The following is a 21,077-nucleotide window of genomic DNA, read 5'->3' on the forward strand; positions in this document are numbered from 1 at the left end:
GTTGTTTTAAAAGGAAGGGTTTAGTTTCACAGAGGTGAACTTTTGAGTAAGTCTACACATTTACACTCTTTGACAGCACAAGTAATGTTTACAGTGGATGTTCAATACCAAACTGTTCTGTTGCTGCATAGCTGGGGTACAGGAGTACTTTGTTCCCAAAACTGCTGTGGAAATGACTATGAAATTAAAACAAGATCAAGGTTTCACTGTAATTGAAGACCACAAGAGAAGACTGAGAGAATAATCGGCACATTCCCATCCTGAAAGAACTTTAAAATATCATCAGCTTTATCTTTAAATGCTGATCTGTTAATTATCAAATCAAAAAGGAATGATAAGAGTTGGTGAGTCATGAGCATGAAAGGGAGCCAGGGCTGCAGGCCGTGAGCCTTGGTACATATATCTTGGGTAATGAAGGAAAAATGAATTTCTCTCTTCAATTCTAGGTGCCATCAATGCTAATGATACTTAAAAAAGCAACCCCAATGCCCCAGCTGGATTACTGAGCACTTCGGAGATACCTGGAGGTGCTGCTGTGGAGATAAGGAATTGTCCTTAGTACTTGGCCTCTCATCCCAGAAGCATCCCCTTGGGGACTGTATGCAAGTCCTTGACATTCTGGAAACAATGGGGATTGGTAAGAATACCACTTCAAAATCAGTGGAGGCAGGAGGCTCAACAGAAGGCAAATATGAGGATGAAACTAAACATCCCACCTTTTTCACCCTGCCTGTAAGTAATAATGCTTTGTTCTAATTGTGTTGTGCAAAGTGTTTATTTCCACAAGTAGTTGCTGAAACCTCCTTTGCCCCTTGTTGCTGCTTATATGTAAACATGGCCAATTATGGTGTCTATGGTTATTTCATGTGTGTGCTGCAAAGCAGTGCTGGTCACAGGACGTGCAACACCCCAGGCAGCTCCTGATGAGAACAGTTAGAATTGTGGCATGGTTTGCTTTGGAAGGGGCTTTAAGGCTCCTCCAGCTCCAACCCCTGCCCCAGGCAGGGACACCTTCCAGTAGGGCAGGTTGCTCCAAGCCCCTGTGTCCAACCTGGCCTTGAACATCCCTTGTCCCAAGCCCCTCTCCAGGTTTCCTGTAGTCCCTTTAGGCACTGGAGCTGCTCTAAGGTCTCCCCTTAAGGAGCCTTCTCTTCTTCAGGCTGAACCAGCTCACTCCAGCAGCTCCACGTCCCTCTCGTGCTGTTGCCCCAGGGCTGGATCAGGACTACAGGGGGGATCTCCCCAGAACACAGCAGAGGGGCATGATCCCCTCCCTGAGCTGCTGCTCATGCTCTGGGGGTGCACCCAGCACATGGGGGGGTTCTGGGCTCAAGCACACACTGAAGCTGGGTCATGGGGAGCTTCTCCTCACGCAACACCTCCAAATACTTCTCAGGTTTCTCCATCCAGTCTCCCCCAGCCTGTGTTTGTGCTGGGGATTGCCCTGGCTCAGGGGTAGGACCTTGCACTTGGTCTTGTTGAACTTCATAAGGTTTCCATGGTCCCACCTCTTCAGCCTGTCCAGGTCCTTCTAGATCTCATCCCTTCCCTCCAGTGTGTCACCCAAACCACACAGCTCAGTGCCATTGGCAGACTTGCTGAGGGTGCTTGATCCCATGTCCATGTCACTTACAAAGATATTAAATAGTTTCAGTCCCAACACCAGCCCCTGAGGAACACCACTTATCACTGATCTTCACTTTGACCTCGAGCCATTGACTGCAGCTCTTTGAGTGTGACCATCCAGCCAATTCCTTATCTACCAAGTGGTCCATCCATCAAAGCCATGTCTCTCCAGTTTAGAGACAAGGATATTGTGCAGGCCAGTGTCGTCAAATGCCTTGCACAAGTCCAGGTAGATGGCATCTGTTGCTCTTCCCTCATCCACCAATGCTGTAGCCCTGTCCTACTGTTCCCTGTCCTACTGCAGAATGCACCAGCCCCTGGTTATGTCCTGATTTGTTTGACTAAGAGGAGCAGGCAACAAGGAAACATTTGTTGTCTTTTACTTACACAGATTTCCTGTTCTATCATTCTGTTGTACACATCTGCCTCTTAAGAACTCTTCCCATCAGTCTCCTGATGGTTTCTTCCCACCCTCAGTGGACACTGTCCTGGAGGAGCTCTATGTCATGGCTTTCCATAACAGCATGTCTAGGAATATAAAAGATTTCTTGCCATGCTTGTAATGTTTTGTGACAAAATGTCCAAGATATCAAGTACCAGGGGGGAAACCAGAGTGACCTGAGGTGGGATCCCAGACAAAATCTTCATTTGAAGACCTTGTGTTTCTTTTTGTGTGGTGGTTTTATTTTTAAGGTGGTGATAAATGGTGGAGCAACATCCAGTGGTGACCAGGATACAGAAGACACGGAGCTGATGGCCATCTATACTACAGAAAATGGCATAGCAGAAAAGGTACGTAGTGCTTTCCTCCTAGGTGACAACTCATTCTTGCTTCCTCAGTTCTCTTATTTGTCCACACTGGTTTTAGTGGGCTGAGAGATCTTCTTTCTCCCATCAGACATGCTGACAGGTCAGGCTTTGGGGGAGTTGTGTCCTTGTGACTCTTCTGGTCACACGTTTGGTTGCAGAACACAGGGAATGACTCAGCAGATGTTAGAAGCACTTTGACCTGGCACCAAAATTTGTAATGGGCAGTTTTTTGATTTCTTCATTTCCCTTGGCCTTTTGCATCGTTGCCATGGTAAGGTCCTTCTGTGCTGTTCTTCAGGCCTTAAGTACTTCTGCATTAGTCAAGTAAACTGGTGCTGTTGAGCACCTTCAAACAGCAGGAGCTTTCCCATTCTCTTTCCTCCAAGCTCCAATCTCAGAAACTTAATTTTTTCTAGTCCTTTTTCCAAGCAGGGGGCTGCTTATTGTTACTGAGTGACAGCTTAATGAATGCGTTTCAGGTCGTTCATAAAACGCCTTGAACGTTTTTCCTTAGGATATCGATGATTGTATCTTAGATCATTCACAATCAACAACCCAGCTGAGGCCTCAAAGGGACCTGGGAGGGTTTAGTGTGGAGAAGAGAAGGCTCAGGGGGGACCTTATCGCTCTCTGCAACTGCCTGACAGGAGGATGGAGCCAGGAGGGGGCTGGTCTCTGCTCCCAAGGAACAAGGGATGGGACAAGAGGAACCGGCCTCAAGCTGCCCCAGGGCAGGTTTAGCTGGAGCTGAGGAACAATTCCTTGCCCAGAGGGTGCTCAGGCATTGGAACAGGCTGCCCAGGTCAGGGCTGGAGTCACCGTCCCTGCAAGTGTTCACAGCCCGTGTAGCCGAGGCCTCAGTGCCAGGGGTTAGTGGTGGCCTTGGCAGTGCTGGGAATGGTTGGACTTGATGAGCTTAAAGCTCTTTTCCAACCAAGTTGATTCTATGATTCAATGCGGTTGTGATTTTTCCAGGCTTTTTCTCAATTCCATCATTCCTCAAGCCTGTTCAGTAACATTCTTGCAAGTAGAGATGGTGTGAATCTGAGCTGCTCTTTAGAATAAGAGGATTACAGTAAATCTGAGCAGCACCTTTTTCTATCTACTTGGCTTTGTGGTTAAGCCTTATCTCCAAAAGGCCTCAACTTGACCAAATTATATTTCCAAAGAATGTTAGGAATGCCATAATGTGCCTTCATGCACTGCTAGGGATAGTCTGCCTGTACGTCTCAAGTACTCCCTGCTACCACCTTGATCATGCTGATAGATTCATGGGCACATTTTGGCAACTGCTGCCCTGCAATGTCTGTGGTGGCTGATCCTTGGAGCACGCTCAGACTAGTGTGGAGAGAAGCGATCTGATAAAAGCCTTGAGCAAAAGGTGCTGGGATGAAGTTGTGCAACCAAGATAAGCGATCTGTAGACGTTAAAGCACGTCTTCATGGCCTGTTTTTACCGTATTTCTCTCCCTTCCACTTGATCCATGTGATCAGAACTGTAAATGACTGTTGATAATTCACCTTAAAGAGACCACGAGCTTTTAATCAACCCAATCTGCTTGAGTTAAAGCTTTGCTGTGGTTTACAGTGAATGGGCAGTGAAAGGAGGGGCTGCAGCAATTAAAGCCTCATGTATTCAGATAGTATTTCTGGTAATCTGGGCAAACCTCCTGCTTTTCACTTCAAATAAGTGTGTATATGAAGCATCTTCGTGGCTTTCCAGTCCTCTTGAGAGATTGTTCACCAAAAAAGGCAAATAAAAGACATTCATTAAAAAGCCTTTAACAAAGAGGACTGAAATGTATTTAATTGCTGGAGGATGCCCAGTGCTTACATTGACTCATAATATTTGCGAGCTGAAACAATAAACTATTAGGCTAGATGAGAAATAACTGTACTGTTGTATCCCTGTAAAATAGACAATACTGTGTTCCTTGATGCTTAATACAACTAATTTGAACATGTTGTCAGCTCTTTAGATAAGGTATATCTCTAAAGGCCTTGTTCCCCCCACGGTTTTGCTCCACCTTTATCTCTGTGTCATTTCTCCCACCCTTGTTTGTACTCTGTGCTTTTTACTCATTTTTGTGTTGTTCCACCTTTAGCCAGTTAAAAACAATTAGTCTCTGATTGGTATCTCCTTCACGAAGGTGCAGTTTGTTCCCAGCAGTTCTGTATGGCATAATTGGCAAGTACCAGCAGTACATTAAACCAGCAGGCACATGCTTGAGATATGAGAGGGCCAGTGACTACCCGGTGACTTACCCACAGCAGTCAGAGCCAGACCTTACCTGAGCTGTCCAATCTCTCACTCTTCAGTTTTGGTCTCTTTTATGTTAATTCCCTTTTAGCCATTATCTGCATTCAAGGCCAGGTTGGATGGGGCTTGGAGCAACCTCCTCTAGTGGAAGGTGGCCCTGCGTGTGGCATCCAGTTGGAATCGGATGAGCTTTAAGGACCCTTCCAACCCAAACCAGTCTATGATGTCAATGTAATTATGCGTAGACCTAAGGCAAGGCACAAGGACGGGTAAAAGACTCACAGCCAGTGTCACTATGGACAAACATCAGGATATTTATCATCACTAGAGGCACCTGTGATACTTTCTGTTGTAATAAAGCAGTTTTGTTAACCCAGCCCTCACAGCAGCTCCGGGGCCTCCTCTGGCCTCGCTCCAGCAGCTCCACATCCCTCTTGTGCTGTTCCCCAGAGCTGGATCAGGGCTGCAGGGGGGGCTCCCCAGAGCACAGCAGAGGGGCAGGATCCCCTCCCTGAGCTGCTGCTCACGCTCTGGGGGTGCACCCAGCACACGGGGGGGTTCTGGGCTCAAGCACACACTGAAGCCGGGTCATGGGGAGCTTCTCCTCACCCAGCACCTCCAAATCCTTCTCGTCAGGCTGCTTCCATCCAGCCTCTGACCAGCCTGGCTTTGTGCTTGGGACACATGAGGATATAAAGTTGTTTTCCCAAGTTCCAGTTAGAGGTAAGATGCAGGCAGGTTTTACTGCTGCTCAGTGCTCGCCCTCCAGTGTGAGGTGAAGCTCTACTACTCAACTTCTTAATTCTTTTCCTTTGTGTTTTTAGAGAGTCAGGTCAGGAGGGTGTCATTCCTTCATTGACTGGGTGAGGACAGACATCAGTGCTGCAAGTTGGCCAGATGAGTTGTGCAGTGAACCATTTCCTTATTCCTCTATTTAGGACTTGTACCTTATTTAAACTCACCCTGGTGAGCACATTGCTCCGTGCTTGGTGTTGGTTGAAAGAGCTTTCTGATACCAGCATTGCTGTATTTTGCTGTATTCCACTGTAATACCCTTGACCTTTCCCTAGTGATGTGGTCACTTACACTCCCTGAATTGGAATGAACCCAGTGGCATTTGTTTTACTAACAGAAACCCGGGGTAAGAGGGAAATACCCTGGCTCAGTTTGGCTTCCCTGACTTTGTAGATGATAAACCAAAGGGAGATTATCCAAGCACAATCTGTGGATGTGTTGTGATTTTTGAAGGAGGAAGGACCTTCTGAGGCAAAGTCACGAGTCTGGCAAAGTTCCCTGTCTTTGTGTAAGGCTGCTTCACAGGAGGTTTTTATGTTCTAGTGGGGATGAGGTCAAAACAGTAGTTATATAAGGTATTTTGGGGTTAGTTAAGCTGAAATGATAAAATCTGATGCTTCCTCCTGCTTTTGGTGGTGGTGTTGGAGCTTTGGAGCATTGTGGTTTTGTTCTCAGGAACTTCCAAACCAGAGAGTTGGAACGAAACGATTCCACTTAGTTGTGAAGGAGAAACGACTGAGCTCAATCTGGGTTTAATGGAGAAGCTGCAGGGATTCTGCTGTGTGTATATGTGTGGTCAGTTGTCTCTTAGCTCCCTGCAAACAAGGGCACATGCTAGGCTGGAATGTGGTCTCTTAAATTCCTGTAGGTTTGGAGGAAGTCCTCTTGACTAATAAGAATTGGCCATGGAGGTATTTAGTTATAATGAGCAGTGTTTTCTTCACTGCTTCAATGTGGGGTGGAAGCAAAAATAATAAATCCTGTGGCTCAAAAAGGTTAACCAAGGCTGGAATTGAGTAAGAATTAAGTGGGGAAGTAATTACTGTAATGAGGAACTGTCTTGCCTCTGGTTTTGGTCTCTTATGCAAGGATAGCCATTCTGCTCTGAAAGTTGCTGTTGTTGACTCTTATGCTTAGTTCTGATCCTTCCTTTTTGACTTTAATAAACAGTTCTGTCATGACAGTCCCATTTTTGGGGCACCTTTTAGCTGCCAGACTGGATCTGTCATAAATGAGTGTTAGTGTAAATCAGCAGCTTGGAGAAGTGAATGTGTTTGGTAGAAGTTCAGTAGCTACAGTTGAAGATGAGATGAAATCATAGGTAAAAGGCTTGAAAAACATCACGTATCATCATTGCTTGGGATGATTATACCAGGCTTAGAGTATCTGGGAATTGCCTGACAGTTCCCATTCAGTTTATTCATATGTAACACTAATCTACTTCTTTACCCTCCCTGTCAAACAGAGCTCTTTGGCAGAGACACTGGACAGCAGCGGCAGTTTAGATGCCCAGAGAACTGACATGATTTACACCATCGAAGACGTCCCTCCCTGGTATCTCTGCATATTTTTGGGATTACAGGTATGTTCTACAACAGCTGTAATTTTCCCTCTGTCACTTTCAGAGCTCGTTCAGTATTTTCTGTGTAGTTCATTGCATTTGTGTATGTGATCATTCTTCCCACATTCTCACTTGTCTGAAGTGTTAAGATAGTGAGTGATCACCTTCAGCAGAAACTAAGGTTACTGTGTTGATACTGTTCTATATTGCTGCTTCCTGCTTATGCATTTGTGAGATTCACTTAAATATTTCATCTTCTAAGCTGCTGTTAGTAAATAAGGGAGCAAATGCAAGGTGGTGAGCTTCAGAAAGTGGCATTTGGTACCTCTGGAACTAAAGATGGAGAGAGAGAATGGCTTAGTCCTGAGATCTTGACTATTAAAGCTGCTGCTGTAGTCGAATTCTGCAAGCTTTGGTAGCATCACCCTGGACCTGTAGGTTCACTCTTAGACAGGGCAGGCAAATTCTGCACTCCTTGGAGTGGGAGCATAGCATTCCGGCGAGGAGTAGGGCTGTGGTGGTGAGCTGGACCCTACTACCAGCTCAGCCACACACTTGTTTGAAGCAGAACAGCTCTTTCATCTCCTTTCTTTCTTGAATAGGAACAATATCTGTCCCAGAGGAATGCTGAGAATTTGTTAGTATCTGTAAAGTATGTTGAGATCTCCAAACAAATACATTCCAAAACATCCTTTTTATTTCTGCCATTCCTCAAGGACAGGCAGTTCTGTAGGGATTATATTTTTACCTGTGTTGAATGTGGTAACTCTTGGGTTTTGTTTGCTTAATGTTATTTGAATTGAAGAAGTACTAATGACTACTTAGTTTCTGGTGCTTGGGAGCTTATTTGCATCCTAGTTTGTGTGTGCTCTTAAGTTCATTTGTAAGCTGATGTTTTTTTCACATGGCTGAAAGTGAATGGAGTTATTTATCTGCTTTTCTGAGTCAGCAGCTGTTTTCAGGACAGTTACCTAGATACCTCCTCCTCAAGAGCAGTAGCCATGTAGCTATTCAAACAACCTCGTTCATCCTACAGCAGTAGCCTTGTTAGCAACAGGCTAGTGGTAGCTCAGCATGGAAGGAAAATATTTGAAGAAATGCTTTAGGAGCAGGAAGTGAGAGCTTTGGTGGGTCACTCAAGAGCAGAAATAGCCAATGCAAAAGAACAGATGGTCCTAAGTGTATTTACTTCTTAATACTCTGTAGCCAAGGCCCTCAGTGCCATGGGTTAGTGGTGGCCTTGGTGGTGCTGGAATAATGGTTGGACTTGATGAGCTTAAAGGTCTTTTTCAACCTGATTGATTCTAGGATTTGCTGCAGTATTAACAAACCCTTCTTCTCTTCACAGCATTACTTGACATGCTTCAGTGGAACTATAGCAGTGCCCTTTCTGCTAGCTGATGCCATGTGTGTTGGATTTGACCAGTGGGCTACCAGCCAGTTAATTGGGACCATTTTCTTCTGCGTGGGCATCACTACATTGCTACAAACAACTTTTGGGTGCAGGTGAGGCTCAGGACTTGTGTCTAGGTGTTGAGATGGTGGTAAGACTAGATACCTGCTGGGAATTCCAGGATGCAATCCAGGATCCAAGAGGGAGGTAATCTATTTTCAATCATGAAACCCAAGATAACAGGTCAAATACAGGGCAGTTAAGGCAAGTTTTTGGAAAGCTGCTCCCAAAAAAAGGTGGATCTGAAATCAGAGAAGGCATTCGAAGGGTAAGAAAATAGAGCAAGGGGAGGAAAGGATTAGAGGAGGGAAATTGATGAGGACAGAGAAAGTAGAAGTGTTTCTGGGGGAAAGGAAAAACTCATTTACCCTCGTAAAGAGAAACTAAGTTTGATATTTGTACTGCTTTCTTGAATGATACTGTAATCTTGCCAATATCTAGATTGTTGTGATTAGTGCTACAGCAATTTGTGTGCTTGCTTCTGTAAAGGGCTTGTCAAATGAAAAAGGTAATGAAAACTGATGAGGGGAGCTTTTAGTCTCTGAACTGAGTGTCTGTTACCTTCCAACACAAACAACTCGTTTGTATTTGCTAGTTGCTCTGACATGCAGGTAATGATCCTTCAATTGGGAACACGCACACATGGAAGCGTAGCCTTCCAGGGATGCCTGTGCCTCTCCTTGTGTCTGCTCTCCTTAGGAAGATGCAAGAGACCAATTCAGGTGTTAGCAGATACTTGTAAGAAGCTGGTGTGGGAAGGAGCAGGATGTTTGATTAACATGAAGATAAATGTTTCTTCAAAAACTCCTTTTCTACAATGAACACTGAGAGGTGTTTGACATATTTACTTAAACTGTTGTTGACACTGCCCTCGAGAACCGAGAATAGCTAAAACCTTGGAGTTATTTCTGCATCTTCTTGAATAAAACAAGGGTGATAACTAAAACCAGAAGAAAAGGGCATGTTTTAAGGGTATGCCCTCATATAGTTGCTTGAATGATTCATGGGTCATTTAGTTCAACAACGTGAGCTGAAATCTTGAGTTCCAATAGAAAATGGACCCGGGCCTGTAGGGACAGGACAAGGGGAATGGCTTGAACCTGCCAGAGGGGAGATAGGGATGAGCTCTGAGGCAGAAGCTCTTCCCTGTGAGGGTGCTGAGGCGCTGGCACAGGGTGCCCAGAGAAGCTGTGGCTGCCCCATCCCTGGCAGTGTTCAAGGCCAGGTTGGACACAGGGGCTTGGAGCAACCTGCTCTAGTGGAAGGTGTCCCTGCCTGTGGCAGGGGTTGGAGCTGGATGAGCTTTAAGGTCCCTTCCAACATAAACCACTCAGGGATTCTATGACAACACCCCCCTTCCCCTGCTATTTTTAAAGATTTAGCTAAGAAACAGAATCCTTGGGTGGAAAAGCCTCCATAGGCTGCAGACAGCCAAGCCCATGGTAGATCATTTCAAATTGTAGATCAGCTTTTCCACCTAAGATTTTTCCATGTGTTTTAGGTTTTCCAATTCAATCTTCAGTTGCTCTTTTAGTTCACTTTACTTAGCTTTTCTGTCCTTTTTTCCTTTGAAAAACCCCTTCCCTTTATTATTTTTTTTTTATTTCTTATGCGAGTTATAAAATCACTGCTGTTTTGTATGAGAAGTTTATTCTGATGACAAAACAGCAGCATGAAAATAGTTGAAAGAGAAGATTTTCCCTCCCCAGTATCTTTTTAGTCAAGACTACCTGCAGTTAACCATATTTTCTGCCTGCTTGGCTCTCTGTGCTCATAGGGCAATTTGCCTTAGTTATAACAGTAAATGTTCAAGTACCTCATCTGAAAGGAGGCAGAAGAGCACAGTCGTGCCCTTTGGTGGTTTGAACCTCTCTTTTAATGGAGTGATGTATTCTTTTTCCCCATCTCTTTGTGCTGTAGGTAGGGAATCAAGGGCTTGTTGACCTGGGCAGGAATTGGAAGATAAGGACTTTAATTGTTCAGCTCTGAGCATCTCCTCCCTGGATTTACTGAAGGTTAAACTCTTGCAGTTTAAAAGTGCAGAGCTGTGGGTGGAGATGAACTCAAAGGTGCTTTTTTTGCCTGGACTTCTACCAGTTTTCTTCTTCTGCCTCAAATTTAGCAGAAAAAGCTTAGTTTTTATGCTTCCTGAGACTTATTTCTTCACAGAACTGAAGTTTGTCACATTTTGGTTGTTTTACCCCTCCTCTAACTAATCTTGGACTCTATTACTTACTACAGAGTAATCTGGGGCTCTTTGCAGAAACCAGTGTGTTCCCATCAGTTTGAAATCCTCTGTTCCTTCTCTATAATCCCACCTCTGCAGTCCGTGATGTGGTGGTTTTGTTGCCTTGGGGGTTTTATTCAGTCACTTCCACTTCAGCTACTGAAGAGGCAGTTGGGTTTGGGTCTTAAAATAAGTGAACGTGTATTTAAGGAGTAAATTTCCATGGTTTTATAACTCTTTCACATGTGATTCTGGTTTTATGTAAGGGCAGGAATGGGATCTAGCAGCGATGTTGTCTAAATGAGGTTTTAAAGTATTTATTGGCAAGTCTGTCAACTGCAAAGTACTTCAGCAAATAAAACCACTATGGTTTCAAAAGGTCAAATTCCATCATTTAAAGGTCCTTAAAGATGGATTTAGCTCAGTGCGAGGTGGAGTTGGTTTGGTACCCATACTAATTTTAGGAATTCAAGCTATTTATTAGATGATGTAAGAAGCCAAAAGATCTGGCAAGGATTCAGAGTCATTACTATGACTGAGACAATCACATACGGCTTTAATATACCTCAAATACATCCTGAATATACCTAAACGTTTCAGGTTTGTTGCTGTGCCCAGCATGACATTGTCCTGAGCATTCCTACATCTGTGTGAGATGTTCAGATAATGAAGACATTTCCAGATGGCTTTAACTGCATTAAAAGCTCTGTCTTCACAAGGGCTGGTGCCAAAACTGAGCAGCTTCACAATTTATAGACATGAAATTAAAGTGATATCCCAGTCATAAGCTTGGTGGTCCTTTACCCAGCTAGCAATGAATGCCTGGCTTAGCAATGGGAAGTGGGATTCCTAAGTCATGTTCCAAGCTGCAGCTGCCTCTTCAGAAAGAGCTTCATCTTGCTTGCCTCATTTTAGTAATAAGTTTAAAGAAGGTTGGAGGGGACCTTAAAGCTCCTCCAGCTCCAGCCCCCTGCCACAGGCAGGGACACCTTCCACTAGAGCAGGTTGCTCCAAGCCCCTGTGTCCAGCCTGGCCTTGAACACTGCCAGGGATGGGGCAGCCACAGCTTCTCTGTGCCAAGAGTCCCACCACCCTCATACAAAGGTTCATTCAGTGAGTAGCTAAGGCAGAGCTGCCAAGATCTTATGATTCAATATGTGTGCAGGGTATTTCATGTGTTACAAACCTCACAATCTGGACCCAGGTCTCAGTACAAGTGACTTCATCACTGGAGAATGTGTTTGCAATGTATATTTACAAAATCATTGGCGGGGGGGGGAACAGAGGACTGTGTAGGTGGTCAGAGGAGTAACAGCTTGTTGCAGGTGTTGCATATTTTGCCATGGGCACCAGCTTGCTGGCTTTGCTCAATGAACCTTGAAAAATAAGGTGAATCATTCACTTGTAGCTACCAACCGGTTCCTCACTAAAGAGAAAGCTTTATTTTCCTCTTTAATTTTATGAAGTTTGACTTTCTAATGCAGTTTTCAACAATTGTGGTAGGTGGGACAGCTTTTCACAGTGCTCAAACTCCTTTCCAGTGGTAGCTCGACTGTTGTAACTTCGTGCCAGTGAACTTTACAACTACTGTTAGTAACGTGCATCTGGTTTCATCTTCTTTGTGTTAAGCTTGTATAGGATATTTTTTTTTCCCTTTTCTGATCTTTATCTTAATCTGCTACAGTTAATTCTTTCTCCTTTACTAGCGTTTGCACTGGCGTTGAGGCACTTCATTGGGGCTGTAAACCAGCCATAAACACGGAGCAGTAACTGGAGTCTCAGGAGCAATTAAGTGTTTCATGTGTTAAGAGTTTGAGATCTGCTACTAAAGAGAATCTTATTACAACCCATTAATGACGACAGTATTTATAGAGTAGTTCAAAGTGCATCTTCTCTGGAGTTAAGTCACAGCAGGATGTTTGTGATGTTATGCAAGCTATGGCTGATTCAGTGAATACGTAGTTGGTGCTGGTAGATGCTCTTTAGATCTTAAACCTTTTGGGAAGTGTAAACACCAATGCTAAGAATGTCCTCTTGAAATTCTTGCAGCATTTGTGTTTATTGTTGGTAGCCACCTGGAACATCTAATCAGCTCTTATCATCCTAATACTTATTTACACGTCCACTTACACGTACACTTAAAGATGAATGTGTAAGTGACTGTACTCCAAGTCATGCAGAGGGAAGGTACTGAGTATGCAGACTGCATGCTGTCCTATTAAAGAGCTTTTCTGATGTGGCAGGGTGGTAAAAGCTGCATGTTCAGCACTGGGGCTAGTACGTACATCAGGCTATGCATCTGTATCCTTGTGCTGCTGAGTCAAACCCAGTCAGGGTCTGGCACCTACGTGCTGGTAATAAGCTGTTATAAGAGTTGTATTAACTTCATGCGTGTAGCATCTTCTGTCAGGTCTTGGGTTTGTGAAGTCCTAGTATCTCATTTCTATGGTTGTTCTTTTTAATAAGAAACTCATATATCACATTTTTAATAACCCCCAAGAAAGGATGGTTTTGAGGATGAGTAACCCCCCAGTTGCAATTGATATCCTGACATAGGACGGTAACACCAAGAAATGTCAGTGTCTCTTCTTTCCCTTTCCACCAGGTTACCCTTGTTTCAAGCGAGTGCTTTTGCATTCTTAGCACCTGCTAGAGCAATACTCTCCCTGGAGAAGTGGAAGTGTAATAACACAGGTAATTGTCGTTTATGCTTGTTCAGGTTTAAGTGACAAATGACCCAGATCACATATAGTGGGACTGCCAAACCTTCTGATACAGAGACTGGAAGTAATGAGCCTGGAAAGTGAAAAATTCTCTCCTTTAACAATGTTAAAACTTTATGCTGTGGAGTAAGATTCCTACAAATGCCCTTGGGTGGATGGGGGGAGGGTAGTACAAAAGTGCTGACAAGAGAAAATCTAGCAATAGTATGAAACAGTTCTTTTGTTAACAATGTAGAGAAAGAAAGAAGGATTCTGTAAATGTTCCTTTATGGCATTAGGAAATAGTGAGTCCAGTCAAGTGCTTTAAAATTGAGTAGTAGGAAGTTTCAGTATTGCCTTGAGACCACTATTTGAACCTGTTTAACCCATTTAACCTTTAGGTTTTGTAGGGCAAGATTTGACAATATTTGGGTGTTCATTTTAACTTTTCCTCTGCTAACGTCATCACCCTGAAAGGTTTTCAGTGTATTTAGAGTGCAGATGTGCAGTAGAACTGATTGGGAAGGGGCTTTTGCTTTAACTTGGGTCAGAAAACTGAAGTGGAAATAGCTCTGCCACTTTAATGGGGAATGGTTATTCAGTAGTAAGGCTGTGGGCAGTGTGAGACAGGAGTATAGAGAAGGCTGCTTGCTTCTAACTAAAGTTCTTCCTAGGGGTCCTTTAGGTGCTCTAATCATTTATATTTATGTTATTTACATGTTTATACATCTCTTAATTCACTTTTGTCCATCTAATTAGGTTTCCTGCTATTTTTTCCTACTGAAAACTTAGCTTTGGCCATTCACAGTTTCTCACTTGGGAGTCAGACTTAGCTACTGGGAAGTAGCCTGGGGGTTTCAGTGCCTGAGAGGTAAAGGCAAAGTGTGGTGTGCTTTAGCAAGTGTGTTGGAGATTTCTGTGCACCAAAATGTGCCAGCATCCTAATACAAACCTTGGTGGAAGAAAATGCTGCCTGATAACCTTTGATGGCAAAGCAATTTGTTCCACTACTTCAGCTTTTCAAAAAGAGCCTTTGCTGCATCTTGCTCTTGAACCTTTTAACCTTCAAAAGGTGTCAGATGAGGTTGTTACCACGGGTCAGTTCATCAGTCAGTGAGTGACCTGAACTGGAGAACAACAGACATTGGAGTACTTGATTCGTAGTGTGCAGTTGAGTAATTCTCCGTTCATCTGTTTAGTGGAATGGGAAAGGAATCTTTAATTGCCATTTCTTTGTGAAAAGTTAGGATTTTTTTTCCACTTTGGTACAGTGGATAAAATTAGTGGTTAGCTCTTGGGGATTGTAAGCACATTGCTACTTGATTTGTGGCATTGCAGAACTTTTATCGTGTGTAAATCAAGGCTCGTTTGTCAGGCACAGCTTAAGGAGAGATTTATTTTGTATTACGTGATGGCAGAGTGGCCAAGGAATAAATCCCTGTGTTTTCTTTTCTTCTTTTTGTAAGATATAACAGTTACAAATGGAACAACAGAACTGCTTCACACTGAGCACATCTGGTATCCCAGAATACGAGAGGTAATGTAGGAGTAGCCTTTAGCTGTTGATCTGTCCAATTCCAGTTAAGTTCTCACCTAACCATCTGCGTGTTCTCATCTTTAAGTCGGTGATTTCTTCTTTCACTGTGATTTTCATTTGAATATATCCCTTTACCCATTTCCTGAAAGCCTTCATCTTTTCAACTTGTTCATTGCTGGACAGCAAATACAAGGAGCTAGTTACCACATTCCAAAAGATGCTCAGACAAATGCACAAGGGAGATGAATTCTCTTCTTGTAACACTTTGCAGTTTGTGCTCACTGGCAGCGGTTCAGCTGCTACCAGACCACTTGCCTGCTGTCACTGCTCAGTAGGCTGTCCCATGGAAGGTAAATATGCAGCTAGCAAATCTGGTTCATCCCTAAGTGTCTTAAGTTGGAGACTATTCTGATAAGATGCTGCTTCTCCCAAGAGACTTGCTGAAATAGGTCCAACTCCTTCTCCACTCGCAGCACTGCAGTCTGAACTTCGTCATGCTCTGCAGAGCCCAGGATGAGGCTTGTGCCCAGGCATCACACTAGAGTGGTAGATAGAGTAGTCCAAATTAAGGCGTGTGTCATGGAATTTATCTCCCATCCCGTTGCTTTGGGCTGCAAACCTTTTTCTTAATTAAAAACAACCCCTCTCTCTTCCCCATGTTCAAACCATAGCTACATCCTGCCAAGAGCCCTGCAGCCAAGAGGGCTGACAGTCTCCTGAGACCACAACGCTGCTCTATCCCAGCTTCTAAGGAGCACTTGTGAACAATGCAGCATACACTCTGCCCCTAGGAGCTAGGAGCATCACCTCCGTGGCGCCAGCAACCCTTGCCGGTTCGATCTGAGAGCTTAAAGGTTAGCCTGGAACCCAGGTCTCCTGTCTGACAGTGTGATGTGCTATCCACACAACTACCAGACTGGCCCACTAGTCTGTTGTGTAATAGTTCTGTGGAGAAAACCATAAGTGTTATGCTAAAGCAATAAGTCACTTAAACATAATGAGCTGTTTTATGACGAAAAGAATTGGCTGAGTTCTTCTGTGTCACTGAATTCTTTTAACTGCAGTTTGTAATCCAGAGCAGAAAAAAAGAGATGCTTGGAGGGTTTGCTTGTAAGATGTGACTGAACTGTCTCTTTCCCATTCTTGTGTGTTCAGATCCAAGGTGCTATTATCATGTCCTCCTTGATAGAAGTGGTGATCGGTTTGCTCGGCCTTCCCGGTGCGCTGTTGCGATACATTGGGCCTCTGACCATCACACCCACCGTGGCTCTCATCGGCCTCTCTGGTTTCCAAGCTGCTGGAGAAAGAGCAGGCAAACACTGGGGTATCGCTATGTTGTAAGTACTCCTGGGGGTTCTTGGCTTAGGCCAGGGGGTCCCAGTTGGTAAGTTGTCATGCAGGAATTGTGGAGTGCCAGGGAACAGCTCAGCTGCCCAACGTAGTGTTGCAGCGATCCCAGCATGGAGAAATACTGCGTGGAGGAATCCATGTGGGTCTGAATAGAGTCAGCTGGCAAATAGGGAATAAGGACAGCAGCAACTTGAGGAGGCAGGAAGGGAAAGTAGCTGAAAGTGAGGTGTGAGACAGGGAGTTTTATAAAGCAATAGTTCTGGGAGCCCTTGGCTGGGTCTGATCCAGTGCTAGAGAAAAGACCATTCAGCGAAACACCAGAGACATTAGTGAACAATTTGTATTTCTATTTTTATGCTGCTATTGTGAATGTTTCTTGTTCAGAAGCAGCCAGCAAATACCATCAGTAGTAATGGCCCATTTGTCCTTATTCTGGTTTGCTTATCTATAGCCAAGAGGAGTGTGCATGATGACAGAGCATGTGTGTTTCTATGATTGCCATCAGTCCACGAGGCCTAAAAAGACAGATTTCTCTTTAGTAGACAAAAGGGCTTTCAGAGTGAATTTAGGGCATGATGCACGTGCTTCTGTAGGTATAGGTGTCAGGGAGATTAAAGAATTAACATTAGTGGTATGAAAGGGAATAGATGAGAAGAATGAGATGAAGAGAAGACAAAAGCTTCCCGTGAGGTGCTATTTGAGCCAAACAAGGAGGGAAACCACATTCTAGGGAGAAGGAAGTGGGCTGAAGCAGTTGCTATACTCAATGTATAGTGACCAACTTTGTGCTGGCTCTGGAAGCAGAAGGAATGACTTGATGAGATCAGGTTCTGGTCTGACTGATCGGTATGCACAGTGCTTTGAACATGTGAAATATGCTGTAAGTGCAGCCTATGATTGAAAGGGCTGTTTAATTCTCTTTTCTCTTGGATGTTAGCATCATGAATATTTTTGTAACTCTATTCTGTTAAGCAGCTGACCCAAAGGAACATTTTCTTTTCCTGTCAAACAAATTCACTGCAAGTTGGGCCTAATGTTAAATCAATCAACCAGACCTTTGGTGAATGAGACATGGAAATGTGTAATTAAAGTTGACATTTTTCAGATGGAAAAAAATACATCACTTTAGGAACAGGATTGAAATTTACCCAGTCAATAAGTGATTCTGGCTTTGGTCACACACAAATGTACACTAGATGGTTCAAAATAACTCCATAGCCATCTAGAGCCACTCAAAAGTAACTTGATTTCTACAAGATGTGGCACTTGAAATTGTCTTGACTGTTCTGCTGAGATGAAAATGCTGTGTTGCTGTCTAGTGTAGCAGAATAATCCCTGTGGCAGAGCTGCTCTCCTCTATTAGCTGCAGATGCTATTTGACATGACTCTCAGTTTCCCAAACAGTTTTCTGGCCTTGCTTGTTCTTGCAGGTGCCAAGCTGAAATAGTTTCATCCCTAAACCACATCACATTGTGATGTGTGAAGAGGGAAGTTCTTCCTGAATCGGGCTTTGCCTGGATCTCTGCTTAACAAAACTGTTTGCTTGGGGATTTAGGATTTGATAATGTTTCACAGAACCTTCCTGGTGTGTAGCCAGAATAACAGGATTGAAAAGATTTCAATTTATTGTTTAAATTACTATGTTTTCCAGCTCTGCTTGAGCAACCTGGTCCAGTGGAAGGTGTCCCTGCCTGTGGTAGGGGATTGGAACTGCTTTAAGGTCCCTTCAACCCAAACCATTCTCTGATTCCATGATAAAATAATATCATATTCTTACACTCCTTACACCTGTGTACTAAATCAATCAAAATACAACCCAGCAGTCCTCAGGGCTGCTGTCAGGGAGTGGAGCCCATCTTTCCATTATGGACTTTGGGAGAGATGCCAGAATGTTCCCTGAACGCAAGGAAAAGGTGCCTTTATCACTTGACTTGAGTTAGGGATATAAATGCCACCCTTCTTCTGCTGAGCTCTTTGTTCCTGGAGCTTGAGGGAGAATAAAGCTGGGTTTGTTTCTTACAGTCTGAAACTGATCTCGGACAGAAAAGGGAGGTTTAACATCCCCCTCCTTCTTTTTTTGTGTAAGTCAGCTGATAAAAACATAATCTCAGATTTCAGAGCAGCTTTGCTGCTTCAGACAGTTTGACTCTTTGTGTGGCCTTTTTATAGCAGAACTGGTTTTTGGCTGTTTCAGAATTGAGCAAACTGCCCTGGGCTTGTAGTTTTCATTGCAGTGGATACTTATTTTAGCTGTTGAGTTGAATTAATTGTTAACACATAGAGGAGGTTAGTTTGATGGGGGGTGGGGTGGGGTGTGTGGAATGCATAATGCTTGAGGCTTCTAAAAGCTGTGATAAATTGGCTTACTGAACTGCAGTTGAATGGAATCTTGGGGTTTGGGGCTCTGTTCTGCTTAATTTACAGCTGTTCAGTGAAAGATGTGTATACAAAATAAGAAATGGGGATTATTAAGAATTGAAGAGAATTGCCCTTGACAGGAGGTTTTCCAAGTGCTTTGGAGTTTTATGCAACTGTTGGAAGTGTAGAAATTATTGCATACTGGCCTCTAGTTTTCCACTTTCTTCCCTATTGGAGCAGGACCCTTTGGGCTTCATATGAGGAGCAAACCTGGACAGTTTGAGTCAAAAGAAGCCAGCAGCACAGCATAGTTTTTTGCTCTGAAGATCTTTACTTGCTTCATTTCCCTGCTCCCATTTCCCTGTTTGCTGCTGGCTAGTTTTGCAGCACTTTAGAACACAAATTACATTGGTTTGGCTTGCGTGGAAGAATAATCTATTTAAAATACATTGTCTTAGGATGCTTTGTGCTGAATTTCAGGTGTCTGAAGAGCCTGAACAGGTTTGTGCTGAGAAGGATTTTGAATGTGTCAGTGCTAATGATGTGTCTCTCTTGTCTCACCCTCCTCCTCCTTTTTTCTCAGGACTATTTTCCTCGTGTTGTTGTTTTCTCAATATGCCAGAAATGTCAAGTTCCCTTTACCCATTTACAAATCCAAGAAAGGATGGACAGCATACAGGCTGCAGCTCTTCAAGATGTTCCCTGTAAGTAGTTGGACTTGTTCTTCAGATGGCAAAAGAAACTAATTTGTGTTGGGGTGGGGTTTTGATTTTCCTTTTAGTAATACAGTAGATCATAAAGGGGAGATAAAAGCTTAAATGGACTTAGGAGAAAGTTAACAGGATGGTTCATGTATATCTGTATGTTTAATATATTTATTTATATAAATGTCTCATTAACATCGATGCCCCAGCCCTGGCAGTGTTCAAGGCCAGGTTGGACACAGGGGCTTGGAGCAACCTGCTCTAGTGGAAGGTGTCCCTGCCCGTGGCAGGGGGTTGGAACTGGATGAGCATTAAGATCCCAACCCAAAATACTTTGTGATTCTGTGGTTTGCCACAGGAAATAGTCTCTTGATGGAGCCTTGCAGATCCCGTCTGGTGTCTGACCCTGGTGAAGAGTCATTGGAGTGATGAAGAACATGGAGGGGAGGGAAGGGGGTAGAGAAGAAAGTATGTTTATGCATGCAGTGAAAGCCTAAACCGAGCCCTCCAAAAAGGGATGGTGAGATCATTATCTTCTAGTTTTATGAAAGCAATACATGGTTCCCCCATGTGAAAGGCTTCTTTTTATTTCTCTGGTAAAATTGAGCCTAATTCACTGGTTTGTTTAAGTGCCCATTTGGAGACTTTCCCATTTGTTAGGGAAGAGAGGAGGCTTGCTCTAATTCTAAAGCTTTTGTAACAGCACCTTTGTTAGGGACCAGGGGGAACCACCTCATGGATCTCTTACAGGATTTACTGCTTGTTCAGACTTAACTATCACTTAAGAGCATGTGTGTAATAGATATTCTCTGCAGGAGCTGTTTGCTGTTGATGAATATTGCCAATGATAGTAAACAGCCTTTTTTTTCCTTCTCTTTCACAGATTATTTTAGCTATTTTGGTGTCGTGGTTGCTTTGCTTCATCTTCACTGTGACAGACGTCTTTCCCCCTGACAGCTCCAAGTACGGCTTCTATGCTCGCACAGACGCACGACGGGGAGTGCTGTTGGTAGCTCCGTGGTTCAAGGTTCCTTATCCTTGTAAGTATGTCTGGGATTCGGAGCTGGCTTGCTAATAATATGCCCGTGGGAATCATTACTGTTGTTTTCAGAAGCGTTGCTCTTTTCCTCTCAGTTCCATGTTCTGATGCACTTCAACGTGCACTAATCTGAAGGCATCGTTGGTGGGGATACGATGTTCTTTTTTATGTTTTCCTCTTTAATCTGATAATTTAAGGTCTTGCCCAAGAAAAGCTGAGTTTCTGAATGTGTAGAAGGCACTTGCAGGGTTTATCTAGGTCACTCTTGACTTCTAATAACACAGAGTGACTGTACATGCAACAAGGAGGGTGGTGACTCTCCCCCTCTACACCACTCTGGGGAGACCCCCCCTGCAGCCCTGATCCAGCTCTGGGGCAGCAGCACAAGAGGGACATGGAGCTGTTGGAGCAAGTCCAGAGGAGGTCATGGAGCTGCTGTGAGGGCTGGAGCAGCTCTGCTCTGGAGCCAGACTGAGAGAGCTGGGCTGGGGCAGCTGGAGAAGAGAAGGCTCCTGAAGGGGACACCTCAGAGCAGCTCCAGTGCCTAAAGGGGCTCCAGGAAACCTGGAGAGGGGCTTTGGACAAGGGCCTGTAGGGACAGGCCAAGGGGAATGGCTTGAACCTGCCAGAGGGGAGATGAGATGAGATCTCAGGCA

At 44.0% G+C, this 21,077-nt stretch overlaps 1 protein-coding gene across 1 annotated transcript; it reads left to right on the plus strand.

Annotated features, from left to right (window-relative positions):
- Positions 1-457: 457 nt before the first annotated feature.
- Positions 458-20,422, plus strand: LOC104403540 (solute carrier family 23 member 2; the record flags this gene model as incomplete). Its single annotated transcript, XM_010011715.1, has 9 exons — positions 458-732; positions 2,320-2,418; positions 6,956-7,072; positions 8,400-8,557; positions 13,337-13,431; positions 14,909-14,970; positions 16,126-16,307; positions 19,262-19,382; positions 20,266-20,422. Coding segments are annotated over exons 1-9 (1,123 nt in total), but the record flags the coding sequence as incomplete, so codon positions are not given.
- Between the last annotated feature and the right edge of the window lie 655 nt (positions 20,423-21,077).

Source organism: Nestor notabilis, unplaced genomic scaffold, assembly GCF_000696875.1.
Source record: "Nestor notabilis isolate BGI_N333 unplaced genomic scaffold, ASM69687v1 scaffold16653, whole genome shotgun sequence".
Classification (NCBI taxonomy): domain Eukaryota; kingdom Metazoa; phylum Chordata; class Aves; order Psittaciformes; family Psittacidae; genus Nestor; species Nestor notabilis.